The sequence below is a fragment of the Vipera ursinii genome (assembly GCF_947247035.1).
Source record: "Vipera ursinii genome assembly, chromosome: 5".
Lineage (NCBI taxonomy): Eukaryota > Metazoa > Chordata > Lepidosauria > Squamata > Viperidae > Vipera > Vipera ursinii.
In genome coordinates this window covers 70182310-70201001 of record NC_139518.1, presented here as the reverse complement: position 1 = coordinate 70201001, position 18692 = coordinate 70182310, and the positions used below count along the sequence as shown (strand labels likewise).

The following is an 18692-nucleotide window of genomic DNA, read 5'->3' as shown; positions in this document are numbered from 1 at the left end:
GATATTGCGATATACTCTTTTTTCCATATAAAGCCCCTCAATCCCATTTGAAGCCTTTGTGGCCACAACTTTACCAACAGCTGGTGTCCTAACAGTTCTGAACAATGCTTACACGTTTCCAAAGAACATTACTGCTGTTTTTAAATGGTAGTTCTCAGACCATCTGGTAAGATTAGCTTCAATTTTAACTGCAAAGTAAAACATATGTTTACATTCTCACAATACTTGAGGATACCAGGTCATAGTTCAGGCTTCTTTGAATATATCTCTTCAAGTCACTGCGGCCATAGAATCCCTTTCAGGTCTCTGCATCTCTATCATCTGAGTCTTTAGAAGGCGATGTATAATGAAGACTGCAGGCATTTCCTAATGGAATGTTCTTTACTCTGTTCCACATCCCAGTCCCTCCCACTCAACTGGAGGCCAACCTTGGATCATCTTCACTGCAACTGTCATAAGTAACTCAGTGGTCAAGCATCTGAGTTTTGCTCACATGACTATGGGGATGCTGCAGTGGTTGTAAGTGTGAAAAATGGTCATATGTCACTTTTTTCACTGCCACTGTAACTTTGAACAGTCACCAGATGAACGAATGTAAATCAAGGACTACCTGTACTAGGAGAGGATTAAGGATTTTGGTTCCGGCAGCCTGGAGCTCATTGTCCTTATCTGGTAAAGGGCACTTTGTGCAGCAGAGGAGACAGTGATGAATCCAAAAGTGTCAACCTACAGGTGGGATCCTTTGGTAGAATGCCATCTTTTCTGTAGCAGGTTGAATGTCACTCATGTGGACTTAGAAATCATGCATTGTCACTATCTCCATCCTGTCTGACTGGAGCTTTGGTTTGCTGGTCCTTATCACATTCAGGTACCGAGCCAGCATTTCCACTACCAGCCTTGGAAAGGCAAGTGAGAGAGCTGCTATTCTCAATCTTGGAATTGCCTACTCCATGGTTAGAGCCATGGTGGTGCGGTGGTTAGAATGCAGTATTGCAGGTTAATTCTGCTGACAGCCAACTGCCAGCAGTTCGGCAATTCGAGTCTCAGCGGCTAAAGGTTGACTCAGCTTTCCATCCTTCTGAGGTCAGTAAAATAAGAAGCCAGCTTGTTGGGGCTAATATGCTGACTCTGTAAACTGTTTAGAGAGGGCTATAAACTACTGTGAAGTGGTGTATAAGTCTAAGTGCTATTGCTATGTTAGATAGCATGGAGGCTAAAGCACAGTCTTGCAGAACCTCAGCATATAAATACCATGATAACTGCTGAGTATCATCTGGAAGGAGCCAGATGAGGGGAGCTACTGCAAGGTTCTAAGATATTCAGAGCTTCTTTTAGCAATAGCAATAGCACTTGGACTTATATACCATTTCACAATGCTTTATAGCCCTCTCTAAGTGGTTTATAGAGTCAGCATATATTTCCTCCAACAAGTTGCATCCTCAGAAGGAGGGAAGGCTGAGTCAACCTTGAGCCAGCAAGAATTGAACTGCTGGCAGTCGGCAGAATTTGCCTGCAATACTGCATTCTGACCACTGTGTCACCATGGCTTTAGTACAGTATCCTGGCTGCAAGTTGTGAAGAAGCCCAGTCCAGAAGAATAAATGTAATGTCACTTTCCCTTCACAGCAAAGCAATTTCAGTGCCAAAACCAGTCCAAACTCTTGATTGAAATGAATCAAGAAAATTATTCTTGAGAGAAGAGACTTTCGGACTTCTCTCCAATTGATCATTTAGTGTATTTCATTCTCTGGTGAACTTCACCCCAGGCTTGTCAGTTACCACAGTACAATCTCCCTTTTTAATGTTTCTGCTCGGTATTATTCATTCTTCAGTGCTTTAGGAGATATACTGCCAAATTTTGCAGACTCAGAGGATTGAAATGGATACAAGAACCGGGGGGGGGGGGGAATCCTTTCAAAGTGCTATTTTGGGAGTTGCAGGAAAGTGAATGTCAATAAAAGGAGCATTGAGATATTTGTGCAACAGGATGTGATTTGATCACTCCATCTATTCAAATGCATTTCTATGAGCTTAATTTATGTGGGCAAAAGACATAGAAAGTGCATGAATGGAATCTGTGCTCCTTGATTAATTCCCAGCTCTCCTAGGTTACTCCAGGCATCAGTGCATACCTACCTATAACTTCCAAAATTTCTATCACGACTCAGAAGGGAATATAAAATTATTCTGTGTCAGAGAGAGAAGCAGGATTGTCTTCAGGAGAAGAATAATTTTTTTTAAAAAAAAGGAATATGAATGGAGATCTACTTTTTAACCCCCATTCCCACATATATACCTGGCCTAAACCTTGCTGTGATCTGCTGATTTTTTCTGCTTTCTGCAACATGGAATTGATTTTCCTTGTAAATGGACAAAAAGGTCTACTTTTGAGGACATGAGCCTTTTCTAGAGCAGGGGTCTCCAACCTTGGCAACTTTAAGACTTGTGGACTTCAAGTCCTAGAATTCCTCAGCCAGCTTTTGCTGGCTGAGGAATTCTGGGAGTTGAAGTCCACAAGTCTTAAAGTTGCCAAGGTTGGAGATCCCTGTTCTAGAGTATGAAATAACATACAGAGTTTATTTCAAGAGGAGATCTAATAAGCTCCCATGTTTGTCTAGATGCAATAACCTTAGCAATTCTTGTAACCCACAGATTATCTTTACTTCACTTTTTCTTTTTTCTTACTTTACTTGTCTGTCTTGGTTTGGAAGCATAATGAATGCTTTCGAAACTGTGATCCAGAAGGGTAGCATTTAGCTGATGTAATATACCAATGGCTTCTGTCCAAAGTCTATAAATGGCACATACAATGAATAGGAATCATTACATGAGAACTCTCTTATTACATTTGTTTTTCAATTTTTAGGAGAAATAAATCCAGTGTGGTAGCAGACTATCTGGGCTTTACCTTTTATTAAATATTCATAATTTAACAAGTTCCTGAATCCAGAAATACTGAACTTCTATATTTTTTTCATTTTTATATAAATTTATTTCCTGATAAATGTTTTAATTGTTGTCCAAATGGATCGTGGTAGAGAGTTACAGTAGGGAGAGGAATTAAGAAATTGGCAAGCTTGGAGTTCTTGCAGGGGAGGAAGCCTAGGAGACTCCCCCTCCCCTCCAAAAAAAAATCCCTGAAGCCTTTATCTGGCTGTTCCCAAGTGAATGCAGCCAATCTGGCAAGATTCTTGTAAATAGGCAGGCAACAATAAAGAAGCAAACCTGATCAGCTTATGGTATTGTTATGGCTCCTTGTGCCTAAGATGGATAGATTTCTCTGCCTAAACTCTTCGATCCCATTTTTAAATATATAACTTGATTGTTGTGTGACTTATATGCATGAAATAATGTTCAACTGTTTTTTCTTGCCAGGCTTTAGCTGAATAATTGGACTGGTGAGATGCTATTATGACATTTATAGTCCTTCATTGTCTAATGTTTATTTTGCCATAACTACTGATCAATGAGATATATATGGTGTATTCTGGTGAGGAAGGAATCAAAGCACCCTTTCATTCTTAAGGGGAAACCTGAAGTTTCACATTTATGATTTAGAGGAGCTACTTAGAAGTTCCAGCAATTTATGAGAAAGCTTTATTTCGCTAAAAGTCTCACTGTCATCATTTGAAAACGTTGTTTGGATCATGCTCCTACTAATAATTTCACTGTTTTCCCATTATCTCTTATTCATTAACAAAATAATTAATGCCTGGCATATATATATTCTCATTAGTGATTGTTACCACCTGGAAGTAATAATTTACAACCAGTTGGATTATGCAGCTTCATAGACATTATGTTTTTATGAACTTCTGCTAGAAAAATTGAGTGGACCCTGTGGCTCATAAATCATACAGTCAAGGTTGTTTTAGATATTTCAACATGTTGAACTTTGCATAACCAACATTAAACCTCCCTTTTTTATATCAGAAGAAAATGTCACTGAGTCCTAACCAGGTTGGGTGGGTGATATGCACATTTGGTGGTTGCCTAATCTTTTGACTTTGATGCTTTCTAAAACTGTCAACCATCCCATTGGCATATGCAGCAAAAGAAACTCCTGGGACATTATTTTACCAAGAGTATAACTTTACTGATAATTCCACATAGGCACAGGAGAAGTGAAGCCAGTTCTGAAGTTTTCTTGTATGAAGCAGTGTAGTTAAAATCCCCTTTTCTCCCCTGGGCCACCCACTGTTCATTGTCCATCAATCAATTGCAGTCAACTTGTTTTGGGAAACGATCTTTCAACCTTGGGCATCAGGACATTGCCAGGCGACAGTCGGCCCTTGCATTCCACAATTCCTTCCCTTGCAATCCAGATCTACCACCCCACCTCCCTATTTCTGTTGCCTGCTTGCAAGGGGTGTGTGTGTGTGCGCGCGCACACGCACATCCGTGCGTAGTGGAGTCAAGCATGACAAAACCTTGAATTGTCCACTTCCTGATTGTAGACCTCTGTGACAACTTTCCCTGCATCCCACTAAGGCCTGCATGTTCTAAAAAAGTTAAAAAGACTAATGGGAAAACCAGGTTGAAGGCTGTCATAATACAAAAGTGTCACATATGTCAATTACAACTGTGAGCCTTGGAGGCCTTCTTACAAATAGGTACAGGTAATCCTCAACTTACAACTGGTCCTTGCACATACAACTGTCCCAGCAACCCCATGGTCACATGATCAAAATTTGGGTGCTTGGCAACTGGGATGTACAGTATTTATAATGGTTGCAGTATCTCAGGGATGAGTAATCACCATTTATGAACTTCCTAGTGGTCCCCCGATAAGCATAGTCAGTGGGGGGGAGCTGGATTTGCTTAATAACCACCTAAATCTCTTAACAATTGCAATGATTCTTGTAACAAACTTAACAACAGCTTTTGGTTGTAAATCTAGGATTACCTTCACAGCAAGATGTAGCAGTGCAGGATTTGGGAGTTAAAGGGAGTATTCTGAGATGCTGAGAGGTGTGGTGGGGATGACAACCGCTTTGCCTGCAGAACATGAAGAAAAGATGTAGTATTGTGTGTTTGTGTGTTGTGTTTGGTTTGGTGCACTTAAGGAAAATGGCGGTGTTTTTTCCTGCTGGGTGGGAGAGAAAAAAGAAGCCTACAAATCCTCCATCTGCCATCTTGAATCTGTTCTGAATTAAATCTGTTAAGAAAGAACTGTGCCCTGTGCTCGTTGCTGAAGCAGAATTCAGCTCAATCATGGGAGCAGCACAATATAAATTCTACATGGATGTTCTTTTCTGCCAACTCATAGACAGTGGGAATGCATGTTAATGCAACATGTGGAAATCAGCTGGATAGTTTTTTTTAATAGTGTTGCTACAGTAGTTGCATATCCATTCTTCCAAAGAGCTCGCTTAATTGGGACAGTTGGCCTTCATACTTTCCTTTGTCTGTTTTAGACTTTTATCCTGGCTCTTTGCAACTGTTTCACAGCTCATGATTATTCCATTTTCCGGGGCTCATTTCCTCTGACCTATGGATGCTTGCCTTCCTTACTTCCTGGATTCAAACTATTTTGAATGGTAATCAACATTTGCTGACTTGATTTCTGCATCTCCAGAGCCTAGTTCAGACAGAACCCACTGATTATGTGATCCTTCTGTTTGGTGAAAATGTGGACATCTATCCTTCTCTGAACATCTATCATGAGAACATATTCCCCCCTATCCTGGGAAATGCATCCATATTTTGACACTGAACCAGTGTCTGGAAATGAATGAATCAGAAGCTTGAATAAAATGCATCCAAATCACAGATTCCCTGCTGTTGACATTGCAGTCCATGGAGCTTAATGTAAAAAAAAAAAAGCTCTTTGAGATTGATTCTCATTATAGGCACTTCATTTAATGACACACCAAATCTCTATCTAGAATGTAACATCCATGGTAGTAATTTCCAGCCATGAACTCACAGAGATTACTGGTTTTAACTTGTATGTGTAATTTGAAATGGTGACTTTAAAGTAATTCGTGATGATAGCTTGTGACTTGAAAAACATTTAGAGCTGATGGGCTAAAGTTAGGCTAAAAAAATATGCAAAACCCAATATTCTATTGAGACTTGACAGAAAAAGAAATCTGTATGAAAAAGGAGTAATGAGTAACTTTCTTGCTTGAAGGATCTATATATATATATATATATATATATATATATATATATATATATATATATATATATATATATATATATATATATATATATATATATTGTTAATTCAGTTTGAAAATGCTCTTTGTGTTCTTTAATTGGTACATTATTTTGAGTTATCTAAACTCTAGATCTACCTGAAGTAGTGATAAATGGAAATGGAAGGAAAGGATTGGAAATCTATTTGCTCTTGTCTCTTTAACTATAGAGAGTTTTGTTGTTAATACCATGTATTTCAAAGGATAATTTGGGCAGGGCAGGTTAAAAAACGATTGGTTATGAAAATGAAGTCAGACAGCAATGTCCATAGGTGTGCTTGTACGTAATGGCTCTGTCTGATAAAAACAGCATCACTCTGACATGATATAAGCCCTACTCATTTGTAACAGGCATTGTGATGTTGCAGCAGTGGAAAGCATAAACAGATGTTAATTCTGTTAAATCCGTAGAGCCTTGTAAGTCCAATGGGACAGAGACAAAGCCTATACTTTGTACATACATACAGTGTATACCAAGTCTATTTCTGTGGTGTCTCTCTCTCTCTCTCTCTCTCTCTCTCTCCCCTTCTATCCAATCTACAATGATATCTATATATTGTTCCTGCTATAGCAAGGGTCCCCCAGCCCCTGGGCCCGTACTGGGCTGCGGCCCATTGGGAACTGGGCTGTGCAAGTGGTGTGTGAGCATGTGACAGCACAAAGCTCCATTTGTGCAAGCAGCAGACACATGAATGAAACCATCCCCCCCTCTTGCCTTGCCCACCACCACTGCCAGTCCACAGAGCCAGTAAGGTTGGGAACCACTGTGATATAGGATATCTTTGTTGCTACTTCCTTTTCTATTTCTCTTCTTTTACATTAAACATGGCTATTATACTATTATTGTAATCTCTTGTAACGGGAAACAGTAATATTTCTCCATAACTTTGGCTCAGTTATTTTTTGACAATATTTATTGTTACGATGGGTGGATGACAGAAGTTCCTACTCATTGGGAATTGGTAAAGCCAGAGGGTATTGTGGGGGGGGGATTAAAGCTTGTTTGTAAGATAGAACACTCTGTATGTATGTTTCTGTGTGTCTTTGTGTGTGTGCATGGTTCGTCTTCATGGAGGTGAACAGAAGTAATCTTCTACAAAGTGAAGTTCTAAGTTTCTAACTCTCCTAACTTTTTTTATCCTAACTTCTTCTGTGCTGGCATGGAACTATCTACCTGAATTTCTTAATGACATGGGAAGAACATTCTAGAGCTAATTTGTCAACTATGTTATACATGGGAGGTTTGGTCCAGGAAACACCTCAGTTGCTCCTGCCTTCTATTACTTGCTGCATTTTAATAAGGAAAGACTTGAGACATTCATGGATAGTAGGTGCTATGGTGTAGGATTTCAAGGGTGCTTAAATTATATACACTTTTTTAGAGATGTTATAGAACTGAATGTCATCCTTCGCAGTGAAGATGGCAAAATTGTAGAGTAAGACTGACTCAGCCATGGAAATACATTGCTCAAGAAACAAAGGCAGAGACTTCCCCAAATCTCAAATTTAGGATCTCCAGGTTTGAACTCAGAGGCACATTTCTTCCTTCTAAAACTGAAGAGACAAAAGTGAAGCTTCTGTCCATATTTTCCTTCCCCCCCCTCTTTTTTATTGCTTTTATGAAAACATATATTTTAACAAAAAAATACATATAAAAAACAAGACATAACGTAAACAATACAATCAACAAAAATACAAAAAGAGTACTTAACTTCCGTCATTCCTAATCTTTCTAATCATATTCAGGTGACTTCCTCAAGTCCCCTCTATCTGTGTTTCATTGTAAATCATCATTAGCAAATTCTATTTCATAATTTTAAATCATATTTAATATCTATATTTAATTTCTTATCATTTAACAATCATTATTTCATATTATCCTTAATACTAAACATTAAACTCTAAAACTACAACCTATAAACACTTCCAAGTCCATTTCAAACTAGTTAATATAACAATATTTCTTCAAATAGTTCTTGAATTTCTTCCAATCTTCTTCCACCGACTCTTCACCCTGGTCACGGATTCTCCCAGTCAGCTCAGCGAGTTACATATAGTCCATCATTTTCATCTGCCATTCTTCCACCGTTGGTATTTCTTGTGTCTTCCAATTCTTGGCTATCAAAATTCTCGCCGCTGTTGTGGCATACAGAAAGAAAGTAACATCTTTTTTGGGAATTTCTTTTCCGACTATACCCAATAAGAAGGCTTCTGGTTTCTTAATAAATGTGTTTTTCAAAACTTTCTTTAATTCATTATAAATCTTTCTGTGGATCTTTCTGTATTGGTGAATTTCACCACTAGAGGCTAAGACCCAGAAAAGGTCAAATATGGAAACCAAGTGGCTGAAATATAAGGATATATTGGTAGAAGAAGGAGACCAATTTAAGATAAAAACATATGAGCAGTTGAAAGATAATGTTGATGATTGGTTTCAATATTACCAAATGAATGAAGTGTATAAAATGGATAAAAAAAGAGGTTTTCAAATAGAGAAATCCAAATTGGAAACGTTACTGTTAGATACAAAATTAAAGAATCTTTCCAAGATGTATAATTTATTGCTGGAGTGGCACACAGAAGATGAACAAGTGAAATCAGTGATGATCGATTGGGCTAATGATGTGGGGCATAACATTATGATGGAGGACTGGGAGAGGATGTGGAAAAAGGGTATTAAGTTTACAGCGTGCAATGTTTTGAAAGAAAATATGATGAAGATGATGTATAGGTGGTATTTAACACCGGTTAAACTTGCAAAAATTTATCATACACATGATAATAAATGCTGGAAATGTAAAGCTGTAGAAGGAACCTTTTACCACATGTGGTGGAATTGCCCCATAGTAAAAGACTTCTGGGAAAAGATTTATAATGAATCTGTCCATATTTTCCTAGTCCAGTTCCATCTTTTCCTCCTTCTTTGGCAGTTTTCTAACATAGCAATAGAAGAAGCCGTAAGTTATACAACCTGATCACATATTTTGAATTAAAGGCAGAAACTCTCAGTTGCAACCCTGGAAGTTAAACAAAAAAGGAAACAGGCTAACTGTTCTGTAATTAATTTCTTAATTATCAATAAACATTATGAATGCGAGCAGCGCAGTGGCCTAAAGGTGGAGCTCTCACCTCACAATCAGTAGGCAGTGAGTTCAATCCTAGGTAATGGCAGATATTTTTCTCTCTGGGCGCAATGAGTTATTATTTGCTGTGAACTCCATATAGGCATCAGGAAGAGCATCCAGCCAGTAAATGCTCAGCTCCATTCAGTTGCCCCAACTCCATCCCAATGCAAGTGATTACAGCGTTGTTAAAAAAAATGAATGCATTCTTATTTCTAACTAATTAATATTATTAATGTATTCAACTTATTCAGATCTCATCTCATCTTTACACTCAGTTTAAGGATCACTGTCTACCAAGCTAAGAGATTCTTACTTGTTATTAAAAAAAATGGCAAAGATAGTGGAAAATTCTATTTTGTGTACAGGATTTTCTTCTTGGGCAACTATTCTGGAAAACTACATTTGTAATATTAAGGATATATTTAAAAGAACAAGTTATACTTTAATATAGTACAAACTTTGTGCTTGGTGAAATTGCAATCATTTATTGATTAAAATGTTAATTAAAATTCTTCACTTCATGCTTCTTGTACCTTATTGACCAGTGAAGCTATAATGAGAACTACAGAAATGGAATTCATAGTCTGAAATCATTTGCAAAACAGCCATTTTGTATTAAGTGTACTTAAAGGTCAATGAAAATATGTTACATAAATACAATATTTATGAAATAATTGATTGAGATGAAACAAGAGTTCTGCAGAGACCTAACTGATGCTGAATTTAAAATATGACATCTTAGGAGGAAAAAACCCTGTTTATTTGCTTTTCAGTAGTCAAGTACTTTGCAGAATACGAACATGTTTTTCATTTGGAATGTGACAGTCAGATTTTCAAATTTTTGCCAAGATCAACACAAATGCTAAGTACATTAATTATGGATCTAGTTGTTTCAGAAATAGTCTTCTTTTATTTAAACTGAGCTTTTTTCTTCTTCCAGAATATTTTTCTGAGTGCTGCAAATGAGGAAGAAATATTTTCACACCTGGGCTTGGATTACCTTGAACCCTGGGAAAGAAATGCCTAAAGAAATTTTAATAAGGTTACATCGTTTCATTGTTTGAAAGCAAAGTTTTACCTACCCGAAAAGCATATCTTTATTATTAGTTAGGGAGGAAGATCTTAAATACATTGGGAATATTTGTTGTAGGTGTGGATATCCTTAGAATAGTTGGCAACTGATATTTTGAAATGTTTCTTTTGTTCTAATTTCCTGCTCCTGTGACAACCACACAATCAAAAGGAAAGGATTGGCAGGAAGTCATAATGAGATTGCTAAATCATGCAGATAACATATTTTAAAATGAATGTCTGTGGAGTGACTTTCAACCTGGTACCCTTGAGATTAACTTCCAGATGCTTTAGAATTCCTGCTCTCTAAGGCATATCTGGAAGGCCCAAATAATAGAACTCTATCCTACTGCATTTTCAGCTTATTAATGTTTAATGTTTTCTTGTTTTCGGTTTTAATAACTAGTCGAACAAGAAAAGAAATCAGTCATTATGCAAAAATAATTAATACCCAGAAATACTCTAATTTTAACTATTCCAACTATCTTTATGCAAACCAATACACAAAAAAGAACTCATGGTTTGCTACCATAATATAAATGCTACCATTTAGTAAAGAGATTAGTTTGGCTAATGGAACTTTTACTAATTTGAAAGTTATACACTAACTTTTCTATTAATGCAGTGGTCCAAATCCTCCCTCTTCTCTGTCTCTGTCTCTCTGTTTCTGTAAGATTTTTTTTATTACAGAATGGATGCTTGAACTTATTTATTTCAGAAAGGCTGAATGCAGTACGAGAGACCTTTTGTCATAGTGAAATGTGATAAATGCAGGTGATTTTATTCAAAGATAAACTTGGTCAATATTAAATTATAAAGCCGATTGATCACACTGATTAGCTCAGATGTAAGAAATTGATTGATTTCTATTCCTAGCACAGTATTGTTCTTTTCCAGCATTTGCTTATGGATCTGTCACAGGGGCATCATCATGGAGAGTCAATCAAGATGGCATCTGCAACCACATTATCAACCCTGCAACCATTCAAAACTAACTTTCTTGCACATGTTGATGTCACATGCCTGGACAAAGGGGTATGTTGACCACATGGTCCTGGCTATCCTCTTGACTTCTTCGACTCTTCTGCAAACATGGCTGTTGCCAATTGCTTTCACTTTCCCCCCCACCCCCGCTCTTCCTTCCTGGACATTCATGCCCAAGGTGGAAACATAGTTTGGCAGAATAAAAAACAAAATATAGCGGATTATGCCTGCAACCATGCAATTGAAGTTCTAGCATTTTAAATGTATCTAGATGCAAAAAAAAAAGAAGGATTGAGGGTGTTGATTTTGTGGGGATGTGATTACTGTCTCAAAATTTTGAGTAGTTCCTTTGTTCAATCTTTCATATAACCCAACCGAAGAACCTATGGCTGGCTGGGGAATTCTGGGCGTTGAAGTCCAGGCGTCTTAAAGTTGCCAAGGTTGAGAAACCCGGATATACACCAACAGAATATCATAATTAGTTATGATCTGACCATCATGCTAAAAGTCTTAGAATCTAAATTTGAATGCAAAACAGATTTTAAAATTAGGGATACATCCAAGACAGATCAACAACAACAAGAAAATCACAGTTTACTCAGATACATGTTGACAGCCTTGAGGGTAAACTTAGAACAACATTGGAAAAGGGATGCGTCACCACTGAGAACTTAAACTTGGAGAGTAGGCAGCAATAGCAAAATTAACAGCATATATTCATAATAAAAGTTTGGCCAAATTTAAGCAGGAGTGGTGTCCATGTACATTATATATTGTTCCGCATGGCAAACTGAAACATATGGAGCACAGTTTTTAAGGGGAAAAATAATTGGCTAAAGAAGTAAAATTAGAAATATATGAAAATTTTGAATATTTTTAAATATTGAACACCAGGAGTACAACAAAGAAGAAGTTAGAATACATTCACTCAATAGTACTTTTACTAGCTTTTTTCTTCTTTCCTTCCTCTTTTTTTTTAAAAAAGAGATTTATCTTTAAATAATAAAATAGTGGACACATTGGTATTCAGCTCAGACATTTAAAAACACTTTTAAATCCTTTCGCTTTTTGTTAAAAAGAACTTAACATATTCTGCTTTTTATAGTCAATCCTTCATCTATGATATATACTGAGTACTAACTGTACAACTTTTCAATTTCTCTGTCCCCTACTGATATTATATATTTGTATTTTTTTTCTTTTATAGGATTATAGTTCTGAGAAGTAAAGATTATGTTTAACCTGATGCCAAAGATTTTTGTTTGTATATTCTATTGGATCAGACCCTAAAGGATTAGCATACAGTAGTAAATGGTTTTATTAAAGAAGGCAAAGAGCTGATATTTGATCCCAATAGTGGGATTTGGATAAGCTGAGTTTAAATATAGTGTCTACATCTGTTTTTTGAGTATTACTTTTGATTATTTCAGCTCTGAAGAAGTTGATTAAAAAATTTTTTACAGAATTAAAAGCAATATGGAATTAACTCTGAATACTTTTTTAACATCATGTTCAACTTAAGAATTTGTTATTTAATTTCTGTGTCCTGTATGAAATTGTTCCTTTTAATGTTTCACAAATTTTTAAGTTTTGGCTGTCCTTAAACCAATATTTTTTCTTTATAGAAAGCTGGATAAATTTATATTATTTATTAATGGCCCTTGATATAACAAGCATGAATATCCTGTTTTGGTAAATCAAATGATGGTTGCTTGCTGAAGGTGATATAATTCAGGACTTGGAACATTAACCCATATATAGCTTAGTCTTGCCCTATTATACTTGCATTTTGTGCTGATCTCAACAATTGTTAATATAACTCTGCATCAATCCCTGTATGTTGAGATATATATCTTATTTTTAGCTGTGTTCCCAATATTGGAATCTATAATTAGATATTAAGGATTATAAATTTTTCAGGCCAGGGTGTTGTCTAACAACATTATTTAAGCATCAGATGAAAGGTGAGATGCGTACCTGATTTACAGCTGTAGATTGTTGCTATGCATTGTGTATCAAGGTTTGAGTTAATCACTTTTCAAATGAGAGACAAAGAAATGAGCAATATGGTCAATCTGGGAACTGTTCAGTTTATAAAGAATTTTTTTTAACTATTTGCATTGCTATAATTAATTTTATAGTTATGTTGCTCCTGTAATGCTGATCTATGAATGCAGACTTAAAATAATAGTGTACATAATACAGATAGTTTTCATTTATTGCCATTCGCAATTACAATGATGATGATGAAAAGTAATTTTGTGACCAATCCTCCCACTTGTGACAGGTCTGTAAAGCAAAGATGAAGTAAGATCATAAGCACAGTCACAGTTTCTCTTAGTGACCACTTCACTAAGGTGCCAGTCACAATTGTGGAGGTTGAACAAGGACTGCCTGTGAAATAAAAATAAAAATGCAAATGCTCCTCAAAATCATAGTATGCTTATTGCATGACTTAATATTGGTGCTGAAGGAAATCTTTTTTTAAAAAAAACAACCCTGGATCAAAGGCTTTATTTTATCCTCCAAAATATCAAGTTACCCAACAATTCTTGTAATATCATTTAAACTGATGGATCACAGAGCCTCTGATGACCTACCAAACTCATTTTCTTATTATCTAGTTGCAGTTATTGTCTGGTAGTATTACAGGACATATGGGCCTCTACCCACTGATTTATTCCCAGTGCTAACAACATTCATATTTAACAATTCCATGGCAACCCTACTTTTTCAGAGATTTCACATATGCAAAACATCAGAAACAAACAGCTCGAACAAAAGGACGATTTAGAATATGGCTTTGAAAGGTAATTTTTACACACAGCTATTCTTTCTTTCTTAAAGAACAGCCCTACAAAAGAAATGTGTGTTAATAAACACGACTGTCAAAAATGCCTTCCAGTACATATTTCTTTATGCCAGCATCAGACTTTAATGTATTAAAAGAGATAAGGAAAATCTGGTGTACTTTTGTGAACTGCAACCTCATTTTAATGAATAAAATGTTCCTGAAGATCTCTCGTATCAGTGAGAAATATGCCAGTTAAAATAGGGCAAATACAAAGCAAGCTTTGCCTGATACACTTTTCAGTGAATATGGTCAAGAAATTGAATTGAAAAGAAGTGAAGGAGAGTGGTGATTTAATCAATGTATGACATAAATAAAGGAACCAGTAATAGTTTGGGTAAATACAATTGCTACGTTCAGATTCATCTGAATCATTCAGACTGAGGATGTAAATAATTATGGCCGTGTCTTAAGTCAAGTTTTATCTCCGTGTACTACAGTGTTCAGTTTTGAACTTGACACTGGAACATAATTATGTCCTGTTGAATTAGATTAATTAGAGTCGGGTATCAAAATGCCACTTTTGATTGTGAAAATGTTTCCATAATTAATTTATGCAAATGCAATTAAGCTAAACTATTGTAAGCTGTTTACTCCTGAGAAGCTTGACTTTTTTTTCTTCCAGAATTGGAATATCTCACCTGCAGGCTGCCTAACGTGGGAATCACAGAGAAACAGCCTTATGCTTTTTCCTTTTATCAACTCACCCTGACTTCATAATAGATGAAGACACCCATTGTTGTTTAGAATTAACAGCCATTATTAGTTGCATAGATTCACTGGTCCAAATAATCTGGGCTGTTGCAAGAAGTTTTTTTGGGTGGAGCCAAATCAAGAGGCAAGGATGAACCAAGCTTTGTACCATCGCAATGCAGCACTGACTTTTTTGTAACGGTCTCGTAATGTCATGCACATGTGAAAGGGGGGTGCAATTTGCATTACGATGGCCCAAAGCCGCTTTCAGATTCTCTAGATCTAGTCTGTTACTTTTCAGGTAACCCCAAAACTTTCTATTTTTCCCCCCTCGGCTAATAATGAACCAGCATGGGTCATAATGTGAAGGATTATTATTGTAGGCTAGAGCTGTAAGCTTGATAAATATAAATATTTGCAAAGATTTGACCCTTGCCTTCTGATAATCAAAGCTCTAGACTCAGCTTCTGTTGGGGTTAAGGCTTCAGAAGAAGAGGAATCTGTTCAAGAACTGCTACCTCTATTGAATCTGACAGCTACCGCCTCTCCCATTTCCACAAACACTAAAGTTAGACAATGAGAAAGAGTCAGATGAACAATCAAGTAGTAAACTACAGGCTAATCAAGGAACTACTGAGAACACTTCCATCAACACTGACAAGGCAAGCCATTTCATATACATGGCTTAGGCCTGGGATACCTACAGGACCGTCTGCTGCCAGGAATGACTTCCCATCGCCCTGTGCGCTCACAGAGAGAGGGCCTCCTCAGGGTGCTGTCGGCCAGACAATGTCAGCTGGTGACCCCCAGGGGGAGGGCCTTCTCTGTGGGGGCACCTGCCCTGTGGAATCAGCTTCCCCTGGAGCTCCGGATGACCCCAGACCTCCGGTCCTTTCGTCGTGACCTTAAGACATTTCTTTTCCAACAGGCCGACCTGGACTGATGATGATAATGGGGTTTTAATCTGGTTTCAAGGTTTTATGGGTTGTAGTTGGGGCTATAGATATAGTTTAATTTTTAATATTTGTATTTTTACTTGTATTTTACTGTTGTTAGCTGCCCTGAGTCCTTTGGGAGATAGGGCGGCATATAAGTCCCATCAAATAAATAAATAAATAAATAAATAAATAAATAAATAAATAAATAAATAAATAAATAAAAACAGAGAGCAAAATCCCACTCCCTTCCAGCACTGATGAAGTTACCTAGCTAAGTAATGAACCGCCTGCAAGAAAAAAACCAAACTGAGAGAGCACCAAGAACCCCACCATTGAATTCCCAAGTAGCTGTAAAGTTTCTTGAAGGTATGTGATATATAGCGTTACATCATATACTTACTTTATTTATTTATTTTAAAATTTAGAGGAACTTTTATTTTCATGCTAAAGATTGATAACTGGCTATACTTATTTCAAAGAGAGCATGTTTGAATTAATTCAAACCTGTTACCATACTTGATTAAAAAAGAATGTGAACCGAGTTTGACTTAATACAAAAAGAGTGCAGAGAGAGACTGCTTGCAGTTGTTCAGAGCGGCTCTGTTGATTCAAATGTCATGCGCCCTGCAACTTTGCACGGATATCTGGGGGAAGAATCCAGAAACTCAAGGTTGCAGCCACAACCACACGAATGAAGCCTCACCCCATTTTTATGTGTGACACATAAAAATAGGGCTCTGATTGCATAGTCATGGCTACCATCTTGGCGTTTTCCACCCATCTCTGTGGTGAGCTTGGTTTCATGAAAAGTTTGGCTAGGAGGAACTGGGCAATGGTGTGTACCTCTTTTCATTAGGTTCACAATGCATACAACTTTAAATACCTAGGTATTGGTTGAACATGTAATACAGAATTAAGCATTTATTTAAGGGTTATTCTGTGTCTTGTCTTGTACTTGATATGGAATAATTGGGACTATTGGGATGGTCTTTCTCATCTTCAATACATACCACCTAGAATAAACACTTACTAAACCTGGATGGCCTCATCCTTGGCAGAGGGAGGCAAAGACTTTCAAGAACAAGAGAAAAGAAACTGATCTTGGCCATATAAGAAAAAGACACTAAAAACAGCTGTGATTAATTATAGCTGGGTGTTGATGTAATTTGGTTGGAAACTTCCAGGAGGTAGAACTTTGATACAGGCCTATTCTGGGTACTGCATTTGATTGGCTTTGAAGTCTTCGTTTGCCATCATTTCTTTTGTGTTCCTTGACTGCCTGGAGAGATATACAATGCTTTCTCCCCTTCTGTCTTCTGTTTTTAAGTGTTTCTGAATGTCACTATGTTCTTTTCTCATCTTCCATAAAATGAGTGCAATCTTAAGTACTCATACTGGTGTGATTATTACTTCCAAATATTGTGTTCCATTCCTGTATATTTTATGTATCTAGACACAAACACACACACACACACACACACACACACAAATATTCTTTAGTAAGCTCAGAAGAGCCATAGAATTTCACCTTTCTGCACTGTGTTGTTTTTCTTTTTTATTTGAAAAGTTGCATTTTAGAGTAACTTTCTTTGATTCTGGCACTTAGCTTATTGTAAGATGCCATAAGAACAAAAAAGTTAAATTTAGTCACATGAGACTTTGCAGCAATTTTCTGACCCCTGTAACCATGAATACATAATGGTAATGATTTATGTTATGACACAGCCTGGACACAAACATTTTAACTTGATTTAGAATAACTAATGATACTAGAATTAAACTCGTCTTTAAGTCAGGAGTTGACTGAATAATCTGGGTTCCATGTGGTAGAAGAGTAGCTTTTGACATTTCTCCTTGCCAAGGTGTGATGGAGACAAGAGACTGTTGTACAATCTCAGCTGGATCCTCTTTTACAAAAACAAAAAAAACCAAACCCCAAAACATATGTACTCAACATCTGGACCTACTTGATATCTGCATCTTTTGTTAGCTAGGAAAAGTATACCCAAACAATGCTTGCAGATGGGGGAATTATGTGATTACCTCTTGGAAAAGTTTATATTGCTGGGAAAGATACAAAATCAAGAGCAGAAGACAACCCAAGGCAAAGTGAATGGATTCAATTACAGTGGCAAGACCTCAAGGACTAAGATGGAGATAGATCCTTCTGGTGAAAATGTAAGTAGTTGTTAAGAATCAAGAGCAACTTGATGGGACATAATTTAATCAAATAATACATAGTTTACAATGTACTATTTTCACAACTTTTATATGGAATCAGTTGGTATGCAAGTGAATAAATCCATTTACATTACTTTCTTCAATTATAGCATATGCCAGATTTGGATAACTTATTGCTATGTCACTTTTCTCTCTATCCCAGCTTCAGAACAGATTAAATTTCATTTGACAATTCCCTGGCTTGCAAGGATAATTTTGGTCCAGTTGCAGACAAAGCATTACTTTTGACTAGAAAAGTTCACAACATTATCTTCCTTGCTTTCTGCACTTCTACTTTTCCTTGCCAAATGTTACTTGTTCAGCATTTCATATCTGCAAGAAAAAACCCTTTATAGTGGAGGTTGAACTTTGCAAGTCTGAACAACATTATGCAAAGAATCCTTAAGTATCTCCAAGAGTGCAGACAACTGTATGATAGCTAAATCCAAAGTATTTGTAACTTCAAATAAGTTATTACATAAATTAACACATGTAGTAAATATATCTACATGATATATCTTAGACAATATACCATAGAAGAGAACACTTGTAGCTCAAGGCTGAACTGTGAGATCTTTGGTGTTCTCTGTGGCTGTCTTGCAGTCAT

The 18692-nt window shown here is 36.7% G+C and overlaps 1 protein-coding gene across 1 annotated transcript in view; it reads left to right on the top strand.

Annotated features, from left to right (window-relative positions):
• Positions 1-10355, top strand: part of DNTT (DNA nucleotidylexotransferase) — a gene marked incomplete at both ends in the record, with an annotated part of 218238 nt that extends 207883 nt beyond the window's left edge. Inside the window, one exon of the mRNA XM_083364897.1 lies at positions 10269-10355. Within this exon, the coding sequence (XP_083221023.1) occupies positions 10269-10355 (87 nt within the window). The remainder of the gene's footprint in view (positions 1-10268) is intronic.
• Between the last annotated feature and the right edge of the window lie 8337 nt (positions 10356-18692).